This window comes from Culex pipiens, unplaced genomic scaffold (assembly GCF_016801865.2).
Source record: "Culex pipiens pallens isolate TS unplaced genomic scaffold, TS_CPP_V2 Cpp_Un0058, whole genome shotgun sequence".
Taxonomy (NCBI): domain Eukaryota; kingdom Metazoa; phylum Arthropoda; class Insecta; order Diptera; family Culicidae; genus Culex; species Culex pipiens.
In genome coordinates, this window is record NW_026292875.1 from 20,001 (window position 1) to 39,378 (window position 19,378).

At 44.3% G+C, this 19,378-nt stretch overlaps 3 protein-coding genes and 1 long non-coding RNA gene across 7 annotated transcripts in view; 1 reads left to right on the forward strand and 3 right to left on the reverse strand.

Annotated features, from left to right (window-relative positions):
• Window positions 1–4,073, reverse strand: part of LOC120427586 (GPI inositol-deacylase) — a 16,902-nt gene extending 12,829 nt beyond the window's left edge. Inside the window, exon 1 of one of the 2 annotated variants that reach the window (XR_008212723.1) lies at window positions 3,937–4,073. Coding sequence is in view for 1 of the 2 variants with exons in the window: in XM_039592464.1 (XP_039448398.1) it covers window positions 3,937–3,972 (36 nt within the window). In the remaining variant the exon portion in view is untranslated. The remainder of the gene's footprint in view (window positions 1–3,936) is intronic. The other variant, XM_039592464.1, reaches the window with a different exon arrangement.
• A 509-nt stretch (window positions 4,074–4,582) lies between these two features.
• On the forward strand, window positions 4,583–5,367 carry LOC120427585 (uncharacterized). Its single transcript, XM_039592463.2, has 2 exons — window positions 4,583–4,785; window positions 4,838–5,367. Exons 1-2 carry the CDS (start codon window positions 4,585–4,587, stop codon window positions 5,348–5,350), a joined length of 714 nt encoding a protein of 237 aa, XP_039448397.1. The 5' UTR covers window positions 4,583–4,584; the 3' UTR covers window positions 5,351–5,367.
• Window positions 5,368–5,458: 91 nt separating this feature from the next.
• On the reverse strand, window positions 5,459–9,217 carry LOC120427591 (uncharacterized). Its single transcript, XM_039592471.2, has 3 exons — window positions 7,126–9,217; window positions 7,007–7,068; window positions 5,459–6,552 (listed from the first exon to the last, which is right to left on the reverse strand). Exons 1-3 carry the CDS (start codon window positions 7,438–7,440, stop codon window positions 6,360–6,362), a joined length of 570 nt encoding a protein of 189 aa, XP_039448405.1. The 5' UTR covers window positions 7,441–9,217; the 3' UTR covers window positions 5,459–6,359.
• Window positions 9,218–10,028: 811 nt separating this feature from the next.
• Window positions 10,029–16,268, reverse strand: LOC120427593 (uncharacterized). 3 transcript variants are annotated; one of them, XR_005606915.2, is made up of 5 exons: window positions 14,039–16,268; window positions 13,746–13,964; window positions 12,400–13,693; window positions 10,872–12,320; window positions 10,029–10,794 (listed from the first exon to the last, which is right to left on the reverse strand). It is a non-coding gene; the product is annotated as an uncharacterized LOC120427593 (long non-coding RNA). The 3 variants fall into 3 exon arrangements; XR_008212726.1 differs by having other exon boundaries at window positions 10,030–10,794; window positions 12,400–12,562; window positions 12,614–13,693; window positions 13,746–16,263; XR_008212725.1 differs by having other exon boundaries at window positions 10,030–10,794; window positions 13,746–16,265.
• Window positions 16,269–19,378: the final 3,110 nt, after the last annotated feature.

Below are 19,378 nucleotides of genomic sequence, written 5' to 3' on the forward strand. Positions count from 1 at the left end.
AACTTGCAATAGAGACCACAAAAGACCCGGGGGTCGTTAATGTGGATGGTTTGATTTTTTTGATTTTTTTTTTGTCACAACTTTGAACTTCGTCTTTTTGATAAATTGATATGTACAGGGTTGTTACGGGAGAGTCGAAAAAAAATCCGCGCCAAATCCGCGCCGACCTTAAACCCGAAACCGCGCGAAATCCGCGCCATATAAAAATATCGCGACCAACATTTAAGAAATTTAATTTTTAATTAAGAAAAATTAAATCAGAAAGTATTTGATAAAAAAAACTCGTTTTATGTTTAAAGGAATGAAAGCAATAAACCCGTTTTAAAAAAAATACCTCAAGAGACGGTCAAGGAAAGGGTCCTGAAAAAAAAAGATTCTTAAGAATTTAAGAATTTAAGAATTTAAGAATTTAAGAATTTAAGAATTTAAGAATTTAAGAATTTAAGAATTTAAGAATTTAAGAATTTAAGAATTTAAGAATTTAAGAATTTAAGAATTTAAGAATTTAAGAATTTAAGAATTTAAGAATTTAAGAATTTAAGAATTTAAGAATTTAAGAATTTAAGAATTTAAGAATTTAAGAATTTAAGAATTTAAGAATTTAAGAATTTAAGAATTTAAGAATTTAAGAATTTAAGAATTTAAGAATTTAAGAATTTAAGAATTTAAGAATTTAAGAATTTAAGAATTTAAGAATTTAAGAATTTAAGAATTTAAGAATTTAAGAATTTAAGAATTTAAGAATTTAAGAATTTAAGAATTTAAGAATTTAAGAATTTAAGAATTTAAGAATTTAAGAATTTAAGAATTTAAGAATTTAAGAATTTAAGAATTTAAGAATTTAAGAATTTAAGAATTTAAGAATTTAAGAATTTAAGAATTTAAGAATTTAAGAATTTAAGAATTTAAGAATTTAAGAATTTAAGAATTTAAGAATTTAAGAATTTAAGAATTTAAGAATTTAAGAATTTAAGAATTTAAGAATTTAAGAATTTAAGAATTTAAGAATTTAAGAATTTAAGAATTTAAGAATTTAAGAATTTAAGAATTTAAGAATTTAAGAATTTAAGAATTTAAGAATTTAAGAATTTAAGAATTTAAGAATTTAAGAATTTAAGAATTTAAGAATTTAAGAATTTAAGAATTTAAGAATTTAAGAATTTAAGAATTTAAGAATTTAAGAATTTAAGAATTTAAGAATTTAAGAATTTAAGAATTTAAGAATTTAAGAATTTAAGAATTTAAGAATTTAAGAATTTAAGAATTTAAGAATTTAAGAATTTAAGAATTTAAGAATTTAAGAATTTAAGAATTTAAGAATTTAAGAATTTAAGAATTTAAGAATTTAAGAATTTAGGAATTTAAAAAATTTTGAATTAAGGAATTTATGAATTTAAATTTTATTTTAGATTTCCGTTTTTTTTGTTTGCAAAATTGTTTTAAATTTAAATTTTTAAGTTTTCAAGTTTTGATTTTTTCAATTTTGATTTTTTTTAATTTGTTTTTTTTTTAATTTTGAGTTTTTCTTTAAATTTAGAATTTTGGATTTTTTAGTTTTTTGGAGTTTTGAGTTTCAGACTTTTAAAATTCTGAATTTAGAAATTTAGGATTTCTTAAACTATGATTTTAGAAATTCGAATTATTTTTAATCTGAATTTTAAAAAAATTGATTAAAAAAAACTATTAATAAAATATAAAAAATGTTTCGAATTTTTTTTCATAACATTATTTTTATTAGGTCCTTTTCGGTACTGGGACCTGGTTAGGACCGAGTCGGCTTATGTAATTACATTTGACTTAATGTTTCGAATTTATGACATTTGAATTTTGAATGATGAAGCATTATTTTTTGAATGTTCTGATCTTTTCATTTTTCGCCAAGAATGTTTAAATTTAGAAAAATATTTCTACGGGTAAATCCCATCTAAAATTCAAAGGCAAATTGAATATATCCAAAATAAAATTAAAAGTAAATAAGGTTAAAAAAAACATTACTCAAAACTCAAAAGAAATTACATATTCAGAGCCGGATATTTTAAGAAATGAGTTAAGTGTAGTAATAATTTTATTTAAGAAATTCTCAACCATACATTTAAAAAATAATCTCTACATAATCTTCATCTTAATTTTTCGACGGTTCGTATTAAGAAAATACAAACAAACATTTTCAGAAAAAAAATTATAAGAAATTGAAATTGCACTCAATGGAAAAACAAATTCTCGTAATTCTTGATAATATTTTTCTTTATAACTTGAAAGTAATTTTATCTATTTATCTATTTATTTATCAAAATTGCAATCCGCGCGAAATCCGCGCCTGTGCAAAATTAGTCAGCAAATCCGCGCCAAATCCGCGCTATCCGCGCGAAACGCGCCATCCGCGCGATCCGCGCCGTCCGTAACAACCCTGCATTTTCAGAAAAAAAATTATAAGAAATTGAAATTGCACTCAATGGAAAAACAAATTCTCGTAATTCTTGATAATATTTTTCTTTATAACTTGAAAGTAATTTTATCTATTTATCTATTTATTTATCAAAATTGCAATCCGCGCGAAATCCGCGCCTGTGCAAAATTAGTCAGCAAATCCGCGCCAAATCCGCGCTATCCGCGCGAAACGCGCCATCCGCGCGATCCGCGCCGTCCGTAACAACCCTGTATGTACGATACTGAGAATAGCTTGAAAGCCTCTAACTTAACAAAAATGCTAAGATTCAAATATTTGGGAAGTGGATTTTTAAAGATCGTTTTGGAAATCTTCAAAGCAATAAGTTGTTTTGAGTGAAATATAAAATGAAAATTGTGAAGAAACTATTAAATAGGGCCAATATGCAGTATTTCAAATCACATCCCAAATTGTCGTAAAAGAGCCGGCATATATCCGAATTTACTGGACTAACTATCCAAAAGTCGCTGGTTCGAATTAAAGCGCAGGAATTCGGCTTCATCTCCCCGAACCATACTTTCACAGTAAGGTGATCCTGGTGTGAAAGCCTGTATCAAAATACAAGATGCTAGCCATTGGTACTATAAGTGGTCATATAAGGGGCATGACCACGAGCCATGAGGTTTGTAGGCTCCCAAAAGGCTAACATGTGCTTTAAAATAGACCCTGTACATTAACACTGAATCCGTTCCATGGTGCTGTTTAAAAAGTTATCTTTTCTCGCCATTTCCAAGAATATTGCATAAAAATCGTGAGATTTTTTTTATATGCCCTGTAAACAAGCAAACCAATTTCTTATAGAAGCTTTTAAAATAAACAATAAAACTCTTGCTAGAATTGCATTGCGTAAGCAAGCAAAAAGAAAACACGTGGCGCGTAAATCACAGTAACCAATGAGGAAATTCGCGCCGACAAGACCACCCGGCGCTCACTGGGTTCCAACTTCAGTGATTGCCAGGAAAAGCAATCGGCAGCGCTCTCTGTGCGACAGCAAAAGTTGAGTCGCGGGTTGTTACAAGAGACGACTCGAGAGAGTCATGAGGGTTTTCTCTCTCGAGATAAAAAATAAATTTTCAGTCAGAGGTTGTTACGATCGCAGAATGTTACAACCCATGATTGTCGCTGACTCAGCTTATGTTCGCGCTCCCTGGAAACTACTGTGCTGGCAGCACATCCGCAGCCCACGGCAGCATGGCTCCGGTTGTCATAGTCGGTACTGTTGGGTCAAGAAAGTCGAACACCTGGTTTGGTTCCGGACAACAAAGTAATTAACTTCCCGAAGGTTGGCCCCGAGAAGTGCGTTTTCGGGGCAGTCGATCATGGCCAGATACCAGGTACTAGCAGCGACTGCTTGTTGTGGTCGCGTCGGAACGGACGGTTAAAAAGGACTGCGGGTGGATATCTCCCAGAAGACGCGGAGGTGTGGTCCTAAGTGGATCATTCAAGTTTTATCTCATTGTTTTTTGGTATATTTTTGCAGATCAACTTACCATCAACGTGTACATCATCAGGTTGAAATACGCCATCAGCCTGGTCCTGCCGTGAACGCTGACCGGAGCAAGCTCAGCTAAAGGGGCATGTTCGTGTACAGGTTGAGTTGCGCTGGCATGCTCGGTGGTTGATCTGGATATCCTAAGATGGAACGAGAGCGCCACAAGCAAGTACCTTGCGGGTTCCGTATGTGAGCTCTAGCATTTCTGTCTTAGTTCTGGCCTAGCCAACTTAAAAACTGCTTGTAGTGTCCCCAGTCTGAAAGTAACAGAAAATATTGAAAAACTTTTATAACAACTAAACCAACTCAAACCTGCCTCACTCCGAATTGTCCCGCCTCGGATTAGTTCTCCGAAGCTACCGGGTCTTCCTTGTCGGTGGCGTCGTCTGTCGTTTTGATTGCGTCGGTCTACTCGTCATCGCAGATTGAATGAAACACTACATTCAACTGGACGGGATGGCTCACCCGAATCGCGTTCCCGCACTTTAGAACACACAACACCAGCCGCGTCCGCGTCTATGTCGTTGTCGACGCGGATTTGGCACTGCTTGTCAACGATTAGTGAGTGCAGCGTGTCGAGGACTTCCGTCGGCCAGGTGTTGCCTTCTTTGGGGCGACGTTCGTGAGGCGGTAGCGGTTTATCTGAATGGGGACGCGGCCGCAGTTGACGTTCTTGCGCAGATCTGCAATATCCACCTTTTCGATGTTGCCGTTTTTTCACTTGCGGAACCGATCCTCGCAACAACCTTCCCCGCAATCCACCAGCAATCTGAGCAAGAAGCCCAGTGCGGATCTGCGCTCCGACCCAGAAATTGCCGACACGACCATCGACTGCCTCGGACTTGGGGTGAGTAATCCTCCGATCTTTTGCTTCACATCTAATCGTTCCGCCTTCGCAGATTTCACCGGAGGTCGATCCGACGGTGCGGATTTGCGCCGGTTGTGCCAAACGCGTCGACGCGCAGCATGCCTTCCGGACGCGAGACCTGCACTGCAACAGTTACGTCGAGAACGGGCTGGAGGACAAGGAAGACGAGGACGTGTGCCGGTTCTGCTTGCAGGCGGATGGCGGGGTGGCGTTGGTCGAGTTGTTTCCGGGCGGCGGCGGGAGCATAGCGGATGAGGTGCAAACTGTGCGGGATTGTTTAGGGGTTGAGATCAACAGCTGGGACATGGTGACGAAGATTTGCGGGGATTGTGTGGGCGGTGTTGAAGAGTTGGCTACATTTCGGACGGAATTTTCGCCGACGGCCGGCACGGTGAAGCTGGAGGACGTGATGGATTCGTTGGATTCGTACAGAATTGGCAGCGAGAATGGGGAAGGGGGTGAGGGTTTTGAGTCAGACAGTTCGATGGCGGATGACGGAGAGAAGCGTGGGGAAAAGCAGAAGGTCACGGCACGGTCGCTTTGAGGAATATTCGTTCAATCTTCGGTTGGTCTTGTCGGACGGGAGTTCACTATGGGATTGAGTTCAGTGCAAGCTGCGAGATTGACGCGAAGGGAATGTTGGCCACCGGGGATCAATCGACAACCACAACCACATACACGAGCTGAACAAGCTGATGAAGTGTCCGGAGCGGAAGGGGATGGTTCAGTTTGACGGTGAGGAGCAACCGTTTTGGCTGCTGTACGGCGAACGCCAGCGAAGTCGGGAATTGACCACGCGTTGAGGCTACGCGGCATTCGAGATTGTTCGCTGGAGGCAATTCGTACGTATCAGCGGAGGACGTCGTAAGTTGCGATTGAAAAGAGTGTCGATCAGTGAGTAACGGGACTCAAACGTCCAAGTCAAATTGTCAAATTGAGGATGGAGTTCAAGTGAAGGCCAATAATGTGGATATTTACAAAATCCTCCAGCAGAAGGATCCCGCGTGCAACTTTAAGGTGCTTCTGCAAATGGTCAGACAAATGACAAATTCGGCAAATAATTTGCAATCGTACGCAACGCAACGCGTTGTCTCATGATTATTTTTTTTTTCATCATATTCAACAATACAAAAAAAAATAAATAAAAAGAAAATCAAAGAAACTTTTTTTTCAATCGTCGGCGACTTTCCCTTGGATAGTGTAAATGCGTCCAGGGCGAGTTTGGCACTGTCTCCGATGAACGATGAACATCTGCACCAGCTGCGGGCCGGCCAGCTTCAGGAAGGTCAACATTGTTTGCGCCACACATGTACCAGCCGAAAGCGTGCAGCACTCCCTTTGGATGAATTCCCAGGTTCTTGAACATGTCCTTGTGCGTCATCGGCAGCACGACGGCTTCAATCAGTTCCTGGATTTGCTTGTCCAACCCGCCAATGTCCGAGTACTGCTCGGTGGGCCATTCTTCCGCCTCCATCGCCTTGACGCGCGCGTCATACTCGGCTGGAAGTGTCTCCAGGATGAGGTACGACGTACGAGTCCTTGTTCACTCTCACCTAATTGCCCGGATTGAGCTTCTCCGGAACGACCAGGCCAATCACGAGCAAAAAGTACGTCTGCCGTGTCGTAGTCTTGATGAGGGTGCGCTTGCCCGTCCGCTGGTAGTCCAACACCACCACCGCGGTCGATCGGTTCCTACTGATCTTGGTCTCCCGTCCCGATTGCTCCTCGGAATTCAACATAGCGTGCCTTGCCCAAAGAACGTGGCAAAATTCAAGGGTTTTTTGTTTTGTTTGTAAACAATCAGCAGTGCGCACGTTTGCGATGACAGCTGTAAAAACACTGAAATAAAATTTATAACGGAATCGTGAATACACGTAAATATGGATGCACATACGGATCAACTTATGAAATAAATGCAATATATTTGGAGTGACCACCTCGTGATAGTAACGCTGGAGTTCGTCTTCGATGGAGGACGTCTCCGCCAGGGGCTTGAACTTCTCCTTGAGGTGGACGTAGCCGTAATGACCTTGAGGTGGACGTAGCCGTAATGACCAAGCCGGTTGTTGATGTTGGTGTACAGGTACATCTGCGGAGACAACGCCTTGACATTTTACTCGGTCATGCCCTACATGATGACGGGGAGGGGTCCGTGAACGCTGGGTCCGTGCAGCGAGATGGAGAAGCGCTGACGTCCTACGGCGACCGGGACGGTTGCTTGGCGGTCGTCGGAATGCGGAAGATGGAGTAGACGCTTCGTACCTGTGGAAGAAAGGCACATCTTTCAAAAACTATCTCAATGATCCCAAGTTGACTCACCTTTCGCTCGCGGGCGGCCGGACTCGACTCGAACTCGATCTTGTCCGCCCACTGGAACAGCAGCTGATCGATGGCGGATCGCGCACGGTCGTTGCCAGCTTTAACCGCTCTCTGCGGGGATCGTTCCGGTAGGGTCGGTGGTAGGACCGCGCCCTCGAACTTGTTGTTGCTTGGACACAAATTGTTGGTCGCGGCCATTGACGTTGAGTTGTTCAGCGTCAAGAAGAAAGCGCGACTCCGTTCCGCCGACGACCGAGCCCAGCGGCATACCGGAACTACGACTAAACGTTGGCAGTATCGGGTTGATTTCAACATTCTGCGATCGAAAGAAATAAATCGGTGTCAAACAAAAATCCAATAAACTCAAACACAAAACACTCACGTTCTTGTGGTTTGCGGACATAAAGTTTTACAGCTGGTCCTGGTGGTTGGGCGGGGTGTGCCACGTGAGCTTTGACCGCGCCATCGACTTGTGCGTCAGCTGAGGCTGTTGCGGAATGTACACCCAAAGGAAAAATATATCTCAAAATCTGCAACAGTGGATTTGCTGCAGAAAATGTCATATTTTGTAACATTTTTTGCAGCAAGCCCCTAGATCATTTTTGCCCGCGTGTAAACATTTTAGCGATCTGCAGTTCTCACCAACACATATAACGCTGGCCCGTCCCCGAGCAACACTCCAAAGAGAAGCATATGTTGGTGCTCTTTCACTCACTTTTCATCAAGCGTCCATGGCGCGGTGGTAGCGTGTCGGATTAATAACCAAGAAGTTGGTGGTTCAATCCTCGTTCTGTTAAGGGTTTTTTTTTCGTGAAATACAACCAAACAGCCGTCGGTAATGTCGATAATTGTCGGTAACGGGCAAAAATGTCATACCCCTATATCGCAAAAAATGCATGAGGACAGTTTTCATGCAGATTCTGATATACTTTCATGCCGCCATGCATCACAATCATGCGACTGCCAGTTGGGTGTACGCAGGCACTTGTAGCGGATTCCAGCTCGAATTCGGCTGACCGAGCCGCCCGAAGTGTGGATTGTGGACACGTTGGCGGTGGTACAGATCCAGAGAACCTGTGCTAGTAGGAGAAGCAGCTGCACTCAAACTGGACACTGGAAAAGTGCTAACCTAAAAAAAAATAAAGAATCAAAACAAACCCACAAAAGTTGTGATCAAATCTTACCCTCTGAATACTGAGGTTGTCCGGAAATCCGGTCCGAAAAGTAAATCTTCGTCCAGGAACCAAGTTTATTCCGCTGGCCAAATAGATCGAACATAAAATATAATAATCCCGGACGAAACCGAAAAGTGAACCACGCTGCGAAAAAACTCTAACAGTTTGACAGCTCGCGACCTGCCCGCACCTGGCGGCAACTTTGTGCAGCAGTCGCAAAAAAGTTTACACATTGGATGGATTTTGGGGCAAAAACCAGACCGATGTGTAAAATCGACACATCCAATGTGTAGCTGTGACACATTTTGGGCGTAATTTTTATCTTCAATGTTCACTACCACAGTTTTTTGTGTTTTTTTTGCTTTGGTGGTTTTTTGACAGTTCGAAATATTTCAAGAAATTTTACCGCGGCTAACCAAAATCAAATAGATGAAATATTTCGAAGTGTCAAAAATCCACCAAAGCATTTACCACATCCCAGTAAGAAATACGGGGCCGATCGGGTCTGATCGTAAGAGCGACGATCAGGCCTACAGGGGCCGATGCGGGTCTGAGTTTGAGACACGCATCAGACCCGAATCAAGGTGTTTTGCACCCGAAACGTCAACCTGTCAAGGTTGTTCGAACATCGCCAGAGGCCTACATGCGGGGCCGATGTAAGAACGACGTAAAGGTGGAAAATCGGACGCGCATCAACCTCTCTTTTTAGGTTCTTCTTCTTCTTTTTCTGTCATCTGTCAAACTCATAATTTGTTTTGATTGAAACAATTAGTTTATTTTTCGCGTTTTTTTCACTTCTTTTAACTTTATTAGACAAAAATATATACAGCGGGACAGATTGTGGGTGATCTGGACCTGAAAGGATTCGTGTAGCGATCGTTCCGAGGAAACTTGAACGGCGGTGCAGGAACGTGGTCGTCCGGGCTAACGACCAAAACTTTTTAGGTTAGTCCGGGGCCAACATTTACTTCCCGTCCGACGGAAGGCGTGATCAGACAAATCTCGTCTCGAAAAATGCCACCGGGACCGTCTGGGATCAAACCCAGGCCGACTGGGTGAGAGGCAATCACGCTTACCCCTACACCACGGTCCCGGCATTTAATTTTATATCTCGAAATAAATATCGAAATATTTCTTGAAAATTATAATAAACAAGCCTTACCCGACAAACTTCGTTCTGCCTTTTTTTCGTTTGTTGACGTTTTTTGATTTTTTGCCTATTCAGCCTCCTGTGATCAAAATATGATTTTACGTAACTTTCTCCATACAATTTGCCGATGCTCCGGAATCGGTTCCAGAGTGGCCAAAGTGTCAATTAGTTAGCGTAAGAATGGGATTATACGAACCCAACGCAACAAAAAGCACCTCGATCTGACGCTCCGTATTGAACTGATGCGCGTTCGAACAAAACCGTCGAAATTTTTTATATATATATATAGACATGCCAGGAACGAATCTATGACATTTCCCCGAAACCCATATTACCGAAGGGACATTTCCCCGAATGCCACTTCCCCGAAAAGACACTTCCCCTAATAGTCATTTCCCCGAATTCCATTTACCCGAATTTCCTATTTCCCCTAAACGTCCACATCCCCGAAAGTCATTTTCCCGAATAGGCCACAATCCCGAATGCCACTTACCCGATTAGTCATATCCCGGAATAGTCCATTTCCCTGAATGCCATTTCCCCTAACGCGGTCAAGCAGAAATGCCCGGTGCCCCGGAGCGCGCGCGCTCCTGGGCACCGGGTATTTCCGCTTGACCGCGTTCGGGGAAATAGCATTTTATAAGAAAAAAATGAAGGCAATTTTTATCACATCAAACCACATATAATATTTCTTGAATGGTTCGTATTGGCCTTGAATGATCAACTTTCTTTTTGGATTCACTCAGAACAGACGTAGCATTTTAGGGGGGAAAAAGTGTTGAAAGGTTTGGTACTATTCATTCATATACAATGAATATTGTTACAGACTTTTTGTTATATATTCTCAAACCAAATACTTTTTAATTATAGACATGATAATAATAATGCAATAGAAGTTTTGTTATTTTTTATGATTCAGAAAACATACCGTGCGATTTTCGTAGTACAGAACCCCGTTCATACTGATCATTTTATTCACATTGCTAGCGAACGTGGTCGTCCGGTGTGGCATGTTTCGGGCGGCATCGATCCGAGTGCGCTTGCAGTGCCATGGCCACGTGCCGGTTGCGGACGGCGTTTGGGGTTGGGTGCAGACCAGCTCGAGATCGCTGCATAAAAAGGGTCTTCGTTCACTTTATTGGAGTAGATCCTGCCAGTGACCGCTCGAGCGTTAAGTCGTGTTCGTCCCCATCGAACTGATGCTTCCTTTCCTTCAGTGACACCGATTCCTGCGCCTAATTCGAGGTGGCCTGGCCATGAGCCACCATTGTCGTTCTCGATCCCGGTGAGGACGGGCCATTGCGGCAACGTTTTAGACCGGCTGAGTTGGAGTCCGGTTCGGTTCTGGAAAGAATGAAAAGAAAAAAAAACTATTTAGAGGAGGAATTTTACAGCATTTTTTTTTCTTGCCAAGAACCTACTCAATGCCATTATGGTTCTTCTCCGAGCCGCCGAGTTGTGCATCGAGGAGTGTCTGGAACGGCGGCAGGTGTGTTGAGCGGTGAGGCTGGTTCTTTCTGGAAGCCGGGGTTCCGGTTCTTCTGTGGTTGGTGGTGGTGGTAGTTGATTTATTTCAGGCAGCTTTAACATGTTTGTCATTCGCTGCCTCTTCTGTGGTTGGAGTCATCATTGTAGGCCTGCTGGCGTTCAAGTGATGGTGGAGGGTGTGGCTGGTCGGGTCTCCAGAACATTTTTTGACACATGATTTCTTTGTAGTGATTTGTCGGGACCAGTTTTGGTACCGGATGGTTCTGGTTTTTCCGTCTTGAGGATGCTGACGGGTTTGCGTTGTTATCCGTGAGGTTTATTCTGGGGTCGTTCCAGATTTGAACTACCGTTCGGATTCTCCGAGGACAATAATGTTCTTGCACACGTCCTCCATGGTGTTGGCCAGCGAACGATTTACGACCATCTTCACCGCGGTTTGGATTGTCTCTTGCTGTTGCTCCTCCTTTTTCATTACGCGACGACGAACTTTTCAGAACCGACGAGATTGTAGATGTCGGACAGATCGGCTTCCGGCACTCCTGCACGATGCACCGCTCCTGTCCTTATTATATCCTCGATTATCGTAGACGGTGCCATGTGCCGGAAGGCGACAGGTGCCGCATTGGGCGAAATGGAAGTATTTTGCAAGACACGAGCCGTGGTGTTCTGCGAAACGATTTCTTGGCTGCTGGACCGTTGGTTGGACCGACGACCAGCGTGGTCGGTTTCGCCTTATTTGGTTTCTCCGTTTCGATGGCCTGGTCGATCTATCGCAGCAGGTTGACCGGTTGATTTTCAACGTAAAGAAAACCGGAGGCTGGAGTGCGGCTGCAGCATGCGCTGCTTCTTTTCGAGTTGGACAAGCCACTGCGGACGTTCTTGATCAGCACCGGCAACCGGTTTTTTGCACTCGATGGTCCTTGAAGCTTTCGCTGATCCTATGACATTGCTGGAGATTTGCTGGTTCAGTTCGGCGGCTAGATGGTCATCTCTTCATGAAGTGTCGTATCCGGTGACGAAGCAGAGCAGTGCCGGAGTATTGCTGACAATTTCCGCCGTCCGGAGTTCCGCCGATGATCGTCGTGATCCCGATGCTGGTTTCGCTGATGCCGGGTGGCCAACCTTGGAGGTTGCGTTTGTCCGCGACAGCCTCCTTCGTACGAGTCACGAATAGTTTGATCCGTGCGATTGATGATGATTCGTACCGCCGCCGCTGCCGCCCAAGACGAAGCTCGGTATTATACTGGTGTATCCGATTCCGCCACCACTGTTGTTTCGCATTCCACGATTGTCTCGGTCGTCGTTAATCGGTCCCGACGAACGTGGACACTCCGACGGTGGTGGATCATTTTTGTTTAGGTGACCGTTCGGGAGTGTCGAGTCTGTAAATGTTAGAAAGATTTGAATACAGTCGCGAGATAATACTTGTTTCAACTTTATAAACAAGAATACTATTCTTACCGTGGGACTCGCACTGTCATGATCATCCGGCTGCCGAGGCCTTCTGCCAACGAAGAGGTGGTTCCGGTGTTGAACAGATCGCCCTAAGTAATTAAGCGCGAGTTCGGCAGATCGGAATACGTCACAGGGCAAGAATCGTGTTTGTTGTTGCAGGGTTTTAGAGCTGGAAAGGGAGAAGGTTAGTTTGGAAGATTTCTCTGATGACTATTTTGACCTGTCCTTTGACAGGATCGGTTCGGTCGCCTCCGGTCTGCTAATTCTATTTGTTGTCACGGTAAGTCAGCCACCGCCCCGTCGTCCTTCTCCGGATGCACTTATCTCATGTTAAACATGCTGATGCTGATTCTGGTTCATCTGTTCGAATCGAAAGTGCCGCGCCAGATCAACCCAGCAATAGTCCAGAATCGTGGACCGGTTTCGTTGGACGAAACCCGTTCACTGCTGCTGAAGCGATCGTCCTGCTCCTGAAGCTTCCTGGTCACGTTATATCTTCCTCCGCTGGTTCTCCTCGCGACGCAACTTTTTTTTTCTGAAGTCAAAGTGTCCTGGTAACTTGCGAAGATCAACGAATCTCGTCGGAACCATCCAGCTGGGATGCTTCGGGGGACCCTGCCCTTGCCCTGCCCCGCGGGGTCGTTTCAGCAGAAGTGCCGTTGGGCAGCGCTGCGGACACTTTGACTGGTTCTGCCTGGGGCGTTACAGAGGTATTCTACGATGCACAGCGCCGCGGCGTTCAAAGAACCTCGGGGATTCTCGCCCCGCAATGTTGGTACAGCCAAGGTGCCGTCATTTGCAAAGTTGGCCGAACGCCGCTTTAGGACTTTTTCCAAGTTCTTGACCACATCCTGCAGCTACTCCTCCTCCTCCTTCTGGTCTCATTTGAAGCTCTTGTTGGCGAACGCAAAAACCGGCATTGGCAGATATGGTTCTGGCGCGCGGTCAGTTTTGAGGACCTTGGGAGGCTTCGGGAGAACTTGCTCCGTGGGACAGGCTCCAGCGCGGTGCACTTGATGATGAACTACATCTGGGCGTAACTTCGCCGGAACTCACCAGCAGTTCAGTTTCTCCTCGGTCAACGAAGTGGCACGCGACCGACGGATGGTTTGTTTCCCGTTCGTCTATCTTCAGTTTCAAAACATCTTTGTTTACAAACTGCAGAAACGGTTTCGCCGGCCAAACGGCTGGGGGGGATGTTGGATCTGTTCTGCAGACCAATGATTCTTTCTTCGCTGGCCAAGGCTGACAATTTGACGGTCGTTGTTCGGATCTGGTTTGGTATTTGTGAGATGAAATTCTGAAAGAAAAGATGTTTAGTTTTCCTTCACATACGAGCTTTACTGGCTTACTGTTCCTGTTCCTCCGGTGGCATCGGAAGCTTCTCCCGGTATCCGGCTTTTCCTGCCTCATCATTTTCGTCGTTCCCAGGAATAGGTGGCACCAGCACCAGAAACCGATCCGTCACAGGTGGCCACTCGGCAGGTACCAAAAATTGTGTTGGTTGTTTGGTTCTGGAAGGGCCGCCACATCACGCCGGAATCGGTGTCCGGCAGGGTCTCAATGCAGCTCTGAAAGGAGAAGAAAAAAGTATTTGTATATTAAGTATATCTTTGCCGGAATTCGTCTCATTTCCGTAATTTACTTATCCCTTTGCTGAAGCCACTGCACCAGGGCCCTTTGCTCCTGACCACCGATTTCAGACTTGTTGCGGCTGTTTCTACGATTGAAAAAAAATGGACCGCACCGGAAAAAATCACGACCAAACACGCAAACGATGCGAAAAGTTTTCCATTTGACAGAACTTCCGAAAAAATTGCACTCGCGAGAGAACGAAATGGCGTGCTTTGCGAAACGTCGATGAAAAGCTTGAGCATGCTTTCTCTTTTACGCTACCGCGCAGCATACAGTTCATCGAAATTTTCGAAAAACATCGTGGCCTTACAAAACATCGTGGGTTTACGGACTTTCGATCTGGGATTGAGAACACAAAAGACTGTGATAGTAAAGTATCCACCGCAATCCACCGCGATCATTTTTTGACAGTTCGACGCCAACGAATTATTTCAAAAAAAAAATTACCGCGGTTAACCAAAATCAAATTAACAATATTGCGCGTATTCCCGAGAAAGACACGCGGCAAACCAGCCTCGAAACGACGCGCCGCACTTTCGGCAAATGCGTGCTGTCTAATCCCATACTGCGCGTTTTGTTTTTGTTGATATTCTTCTTCGAATCGCCTGGCATTGTTGTCAGGTATATTTTATATTGCACAGAATCATCTGCAAGCCGGTTAATGGCCAAGGTCCGCTCCTTAAGGCTAGTACGCAGATCAGAAGGAAGGGGGTCAAGAAACAGCTTTACGAATAGCAGAACAAAGGAGAGGGAACGATTTCTTGGGGCTTTTCTTCACCTATCTGGCTTGCTTTCGCTGCCGCTGCTGCCCATTTGAAATTTTTCTTGACCGATTCCTTCCGAAGTGCGTTTACCGCTTTACTTAGAACTGCCTTTTTCTTTGACGCATCGACGACCAGCTGGGCAGCTTTGGCTAGTTCGTATCCTGATTTCGCCAAACTGCTGCGGACTTCAACGGCCTTTTTCGTGGATTTTATTCCGGCTGGACGCTCCGACGATGTTGATTGGAAAGATTCCGTATGATCTTCAACTTCGGTCCTCTCTTCAGAATGCTTCCGTTTCATGGAGGTTTCCTTTGGAAGATACAAGACATGGTTTTTACACTCCAAAGTAGATTAATCAAACTGAATGTATTCAATATATTAATTACCTTCGTTGTTTGGTACTGCTGCCACTTTTGAGGATTCTGAAGCAGCTTAAAACAGTGTAATAAGTTGAAGGGCGCTTTCACCGAGGTTCTGTAGAGCTCGAAAGATTGCTTCAGTTGGTCCACCGGTGTTGATCCGCTTTGATTTCGCGTATTGGTTTGAGCAGTGCATCCAGCAAATTTGCTGCACGACTTGCTGATTGTAAGCCATCTGGCTTTTATGCCAGACGGCACACGCAGCTCTGGTTGGCAGTCCAGGTTTCGTTCGGTACAAATTTCGACGAAAACTTCGTAGACTCGATTGTAGAACGTCTCCAATTTCTGGTTTGTTCCTGTTATGGAATCCTGGGAAGTATTCAGCCACGCCGTGCACAGTGCCTCGTCTTCCGCTGTCGACCAGTTCCGTCCGCGCATTTTTGTCGCACTCATTTTTCTAAAAATATTTAAATTGTTAAATTCAAATAGTTTTAAACTTAGTTCTTTAACACTACAAAAAAGAACACTTACTCCGTTGAAGCAAACCTGCCAAACTTGCACAATTTGTGTGAATAAAAACTGGAAAATGAACTGTTCGCCTGCACCGATATCTCAGAACTGTGCTTGCCGCGCACAGCTCGGAGTTATGCTTGAACCGAAGGCAAGCGCAGCAGGCCACGCTGTTACCATGACTACCGGTCGTCGTTTCTACGGTTGGCGCGCCAAAGCAGCATGCCGCGCACAGCTCGGAGTTATGCTTGAACCGAAGGTACTCGCAGCAGGCCACGCTGTTACCATGACTACCGGTCGTCGTTTCTACGGTTGGCGCGCCAAAGCAGCATGCCGCGCACAGCTCGGAGTTATGCATGAACCGAAAGCACTCGCAGCAGGCCACGCTTATCATGACTACCGGTCGTCGTTTCTACGGTTGGCGCGCCAAAGCAGCATGCCACGCACAGCTCGGAGTTATGCTTGAACCGAAGGCAAGCGCAGCAGGCCACTCTGTTACCATGACTACCGGTCGTCGTTTCTACGGTTGGCGCGCCAAAGCAGCATGCCGCGCACAGCTCGGAGTTATGCTTGAACCGAAGGCACTCGCAGCAGGCCACGCTGTTACCATGACTACCGGTCGTCGTTTCTACGGTTGGCGCGCCAAAGCAGCATGCCGCGCACAGCTCGGAGTTATGCTTGAACCGAAAGCACTCGCAGCAGGCCACGCTTATCATGACTACCGGTCGCATACCAAAGCAGCATGCCACGCACAGCTCGGAGTTATGCTTGAACCGAAGGCAAGCGCAGCAGGCCACTCTGTTACCATGACTACCGGTCGTCGTTTCTACGGTTGGCGCGCCAAAGCAGCATGCCGCGCACAGCTCGGAGTTATGCTTGAACCGAAGGCACATTGTAGCCGGTCGTTACTATGGTTACCACTTCATGTTGGCATGCTTTGTAAGGTCAATGGCCGGTCCACTAAAACTGAATATTTATGTTTTTCCATAGTTGACGGACCAATCCGGGTTGTGGCCAGTCCACTAAATATGTCCATTCTCGTAATTTTCATATGTGATTTTCTAAATCTTGAAGTTTGACATCAATATTATCCTTTATATTGTATACATGCATACGGTGCCGCCAACGTCCCCTCAACGCAACATCTCCCGGGGGAACCCGGAGCAATCCAGATTGTGGACATTTAACTAAAATGTTAATCATCGTAATATTCATATACGATTTTGAAAATCATGAAGTTTGACACCAATATTGTCCATATTCGTACGGTGCCGCCAATGTCCCTTCAACGGAACATCTCCCGGGGAATCCGGAACCATCCGGTTTGTGGCCAGTCCACTCACAATGTCCATTTTCGTTATTTCCATACGTTATTTTGAAAATTGTAATGTTTGACACCAATATTGCCCATATTCATACGGTGCTGCCAATGTCCCTTCAACGGAACATCTCCCGGGGAACCCGGAGCAATCCAAGTTGCGGCCAATCCAGTTTTTTTGGAAATAATTACTTCTAGCTTTGAAGATTTTGGCAAATTGGTCATTCCAATAAACTTAAACAAATTTTGTTTCGAAACATCAAAATCGAAACATCAAAATGTCCCTTCAACGAAACATACCCCGGGGAAATCAATCGGACTGATGCAGCTTGTGACGAATAAACTTTATATGTTCATTTCTGCAATTTCGTTTGGTGAATTTGAAAACCGTTAAGTTTGACACCAACATACTCATATGATACCGCCATATCCCTTCAATGGAACATCCCCGGAGAATCCAGAACTACCTGGATTGTGGCCAGTCCACTAAAAATGTCCTCTTTCGTAATTTTCATGTGATTTTAAAAATCGTGAAATTTAACACCAATATTGCCCATATTCATCGGTGCCGCCAATGTCCCTCCAACTGAACATCCCCTGGGGAACCCGGAACCATCCGGGTTGTGGCCATTCCACTCAAAATATCCATTTTCGTAATTTTCATATGTGATTTTGAAAATCGTGAAATTTAACACCAATATTGCCCATATTCATCGGTGCCGCCAGTGTCCCTCCAACGGAACATCCTCCGGGGAACCCGGAACTATCAGGGTTGTGGCCAGTCCAATTAAAATGTCTATCATCAATGTCCAGTTCCGTGGAACCAGAAAAAGTCCATTAAAAAAATCTTGATCCTCCTTTCACTTCAAGCAGATGTCAAATATTTATGCGCGCTACAAACGGGCGACTAAATTTGGTCATCCGCTGTTCACCGAGGGTCGAGCTGCCATTTTATGAGTGCGTTTATGAGCTACCGGACATTTTCAACGAACTGGCCACAACCCGGATGTTTCCAAGTTCTCCGGGGGATGTTCCGTTGGAGGGACATTGGCGGCACCGATGAATATGGGCAATATTGGTGTCAAAATTCACGATTTTCAATATCACATATGAAAATTACGAAAATGGACATTTTTAACGGACTGGCCACAGCCCGGATGTTTCCGGGTTCCCCCGGGGATGTTCCGTTGAGCGGATATTGGCGGCACCGTATGAATATGGGCAATACTGGTGTCTAATCGTGAAGATTTTCAAAATCACATGTGGAAATTACGATAATAGACATTTTCAATGAACTGGCCACAAGCCGGATGGTTCCGGGTTCCCTGGGGGATGTTCCGTTGGAGGGACATTGGCGGCACCGATGAATATGGGCAATATTGGTGTCAAAATTCACGATTTTCAATATCACATATGAAAATTACGAAAATGGACATTTTTAACGGACTGGCCACAGCCCGGATGTTTCCGGGTTCCCCTGGCGATGTTCCGTTGAAGGGACATTGAAGGAATTTATTTTTTGAATTAATTTAAATTGTGGATGACTGTAGAAAACATCATTTTTTAGATTTTTTTCAACTCCAATATTTGTTATTTATTTGTTTGTGTCGATAATGTCTCTTCAACGAAACATACCCCGGGGAAATCGAAACTGCATCGGACTGATGCAGTTTGTGACGAATAAACTTTATATGTTCATTTTCGTAATTTCGATAGGTGATTTTGAAAACCGTGATGTTTGACACCAACATATTCACCGCTATATCCCTTCAATTTCAATGGAACTTCCCCCGGGGAACCCAGAACTACACTCAACCCCCGGTGGTTGGTCACTTTTTAGTTTGACACTTTTTTAGTTTGTACTCCGTTGGTTGGTCAAAGTCAAACAAAAAAGTTACGAACTGTCACTTTTTACACGGCGCTGTGAACTCCGTGTAAAAGGGGTGTCAAACTAAAAAGTGACCATGTTCGTTTGACAACAGTTGGTGTCAAACCATCGGGGTTTGAGTGTACCTGGATTGTGGTCATTCCACTCAAAATGTCCATTTTCGTAATTTTCTTATGTGATATTGAAAATCGTGAATTTTGACACCAATATCGCCCACATTCATATGGTACCGACAATGTCCGCTCAACGGAACACCCCGGGGGAACCCGAACCAATTCGGATTGGGGCCAGTCCACTCACAATGTCCATTTTTGTAATTTCCATATGTTGTTTTGAAAATCGCGAAATTTAACACCAATATATGAACCATCCGGGTTCTGGCCAGTCCGTTTAAAATGTCAGTTTTCGCAATGTGATTTTGAAAATTGTGAAGTTTGACACCAATATTGCCCATATTCATACGGGAGTTCAATTTGTTGGGTGGTGACGCGCGGTCAATTGTGTGGCATTT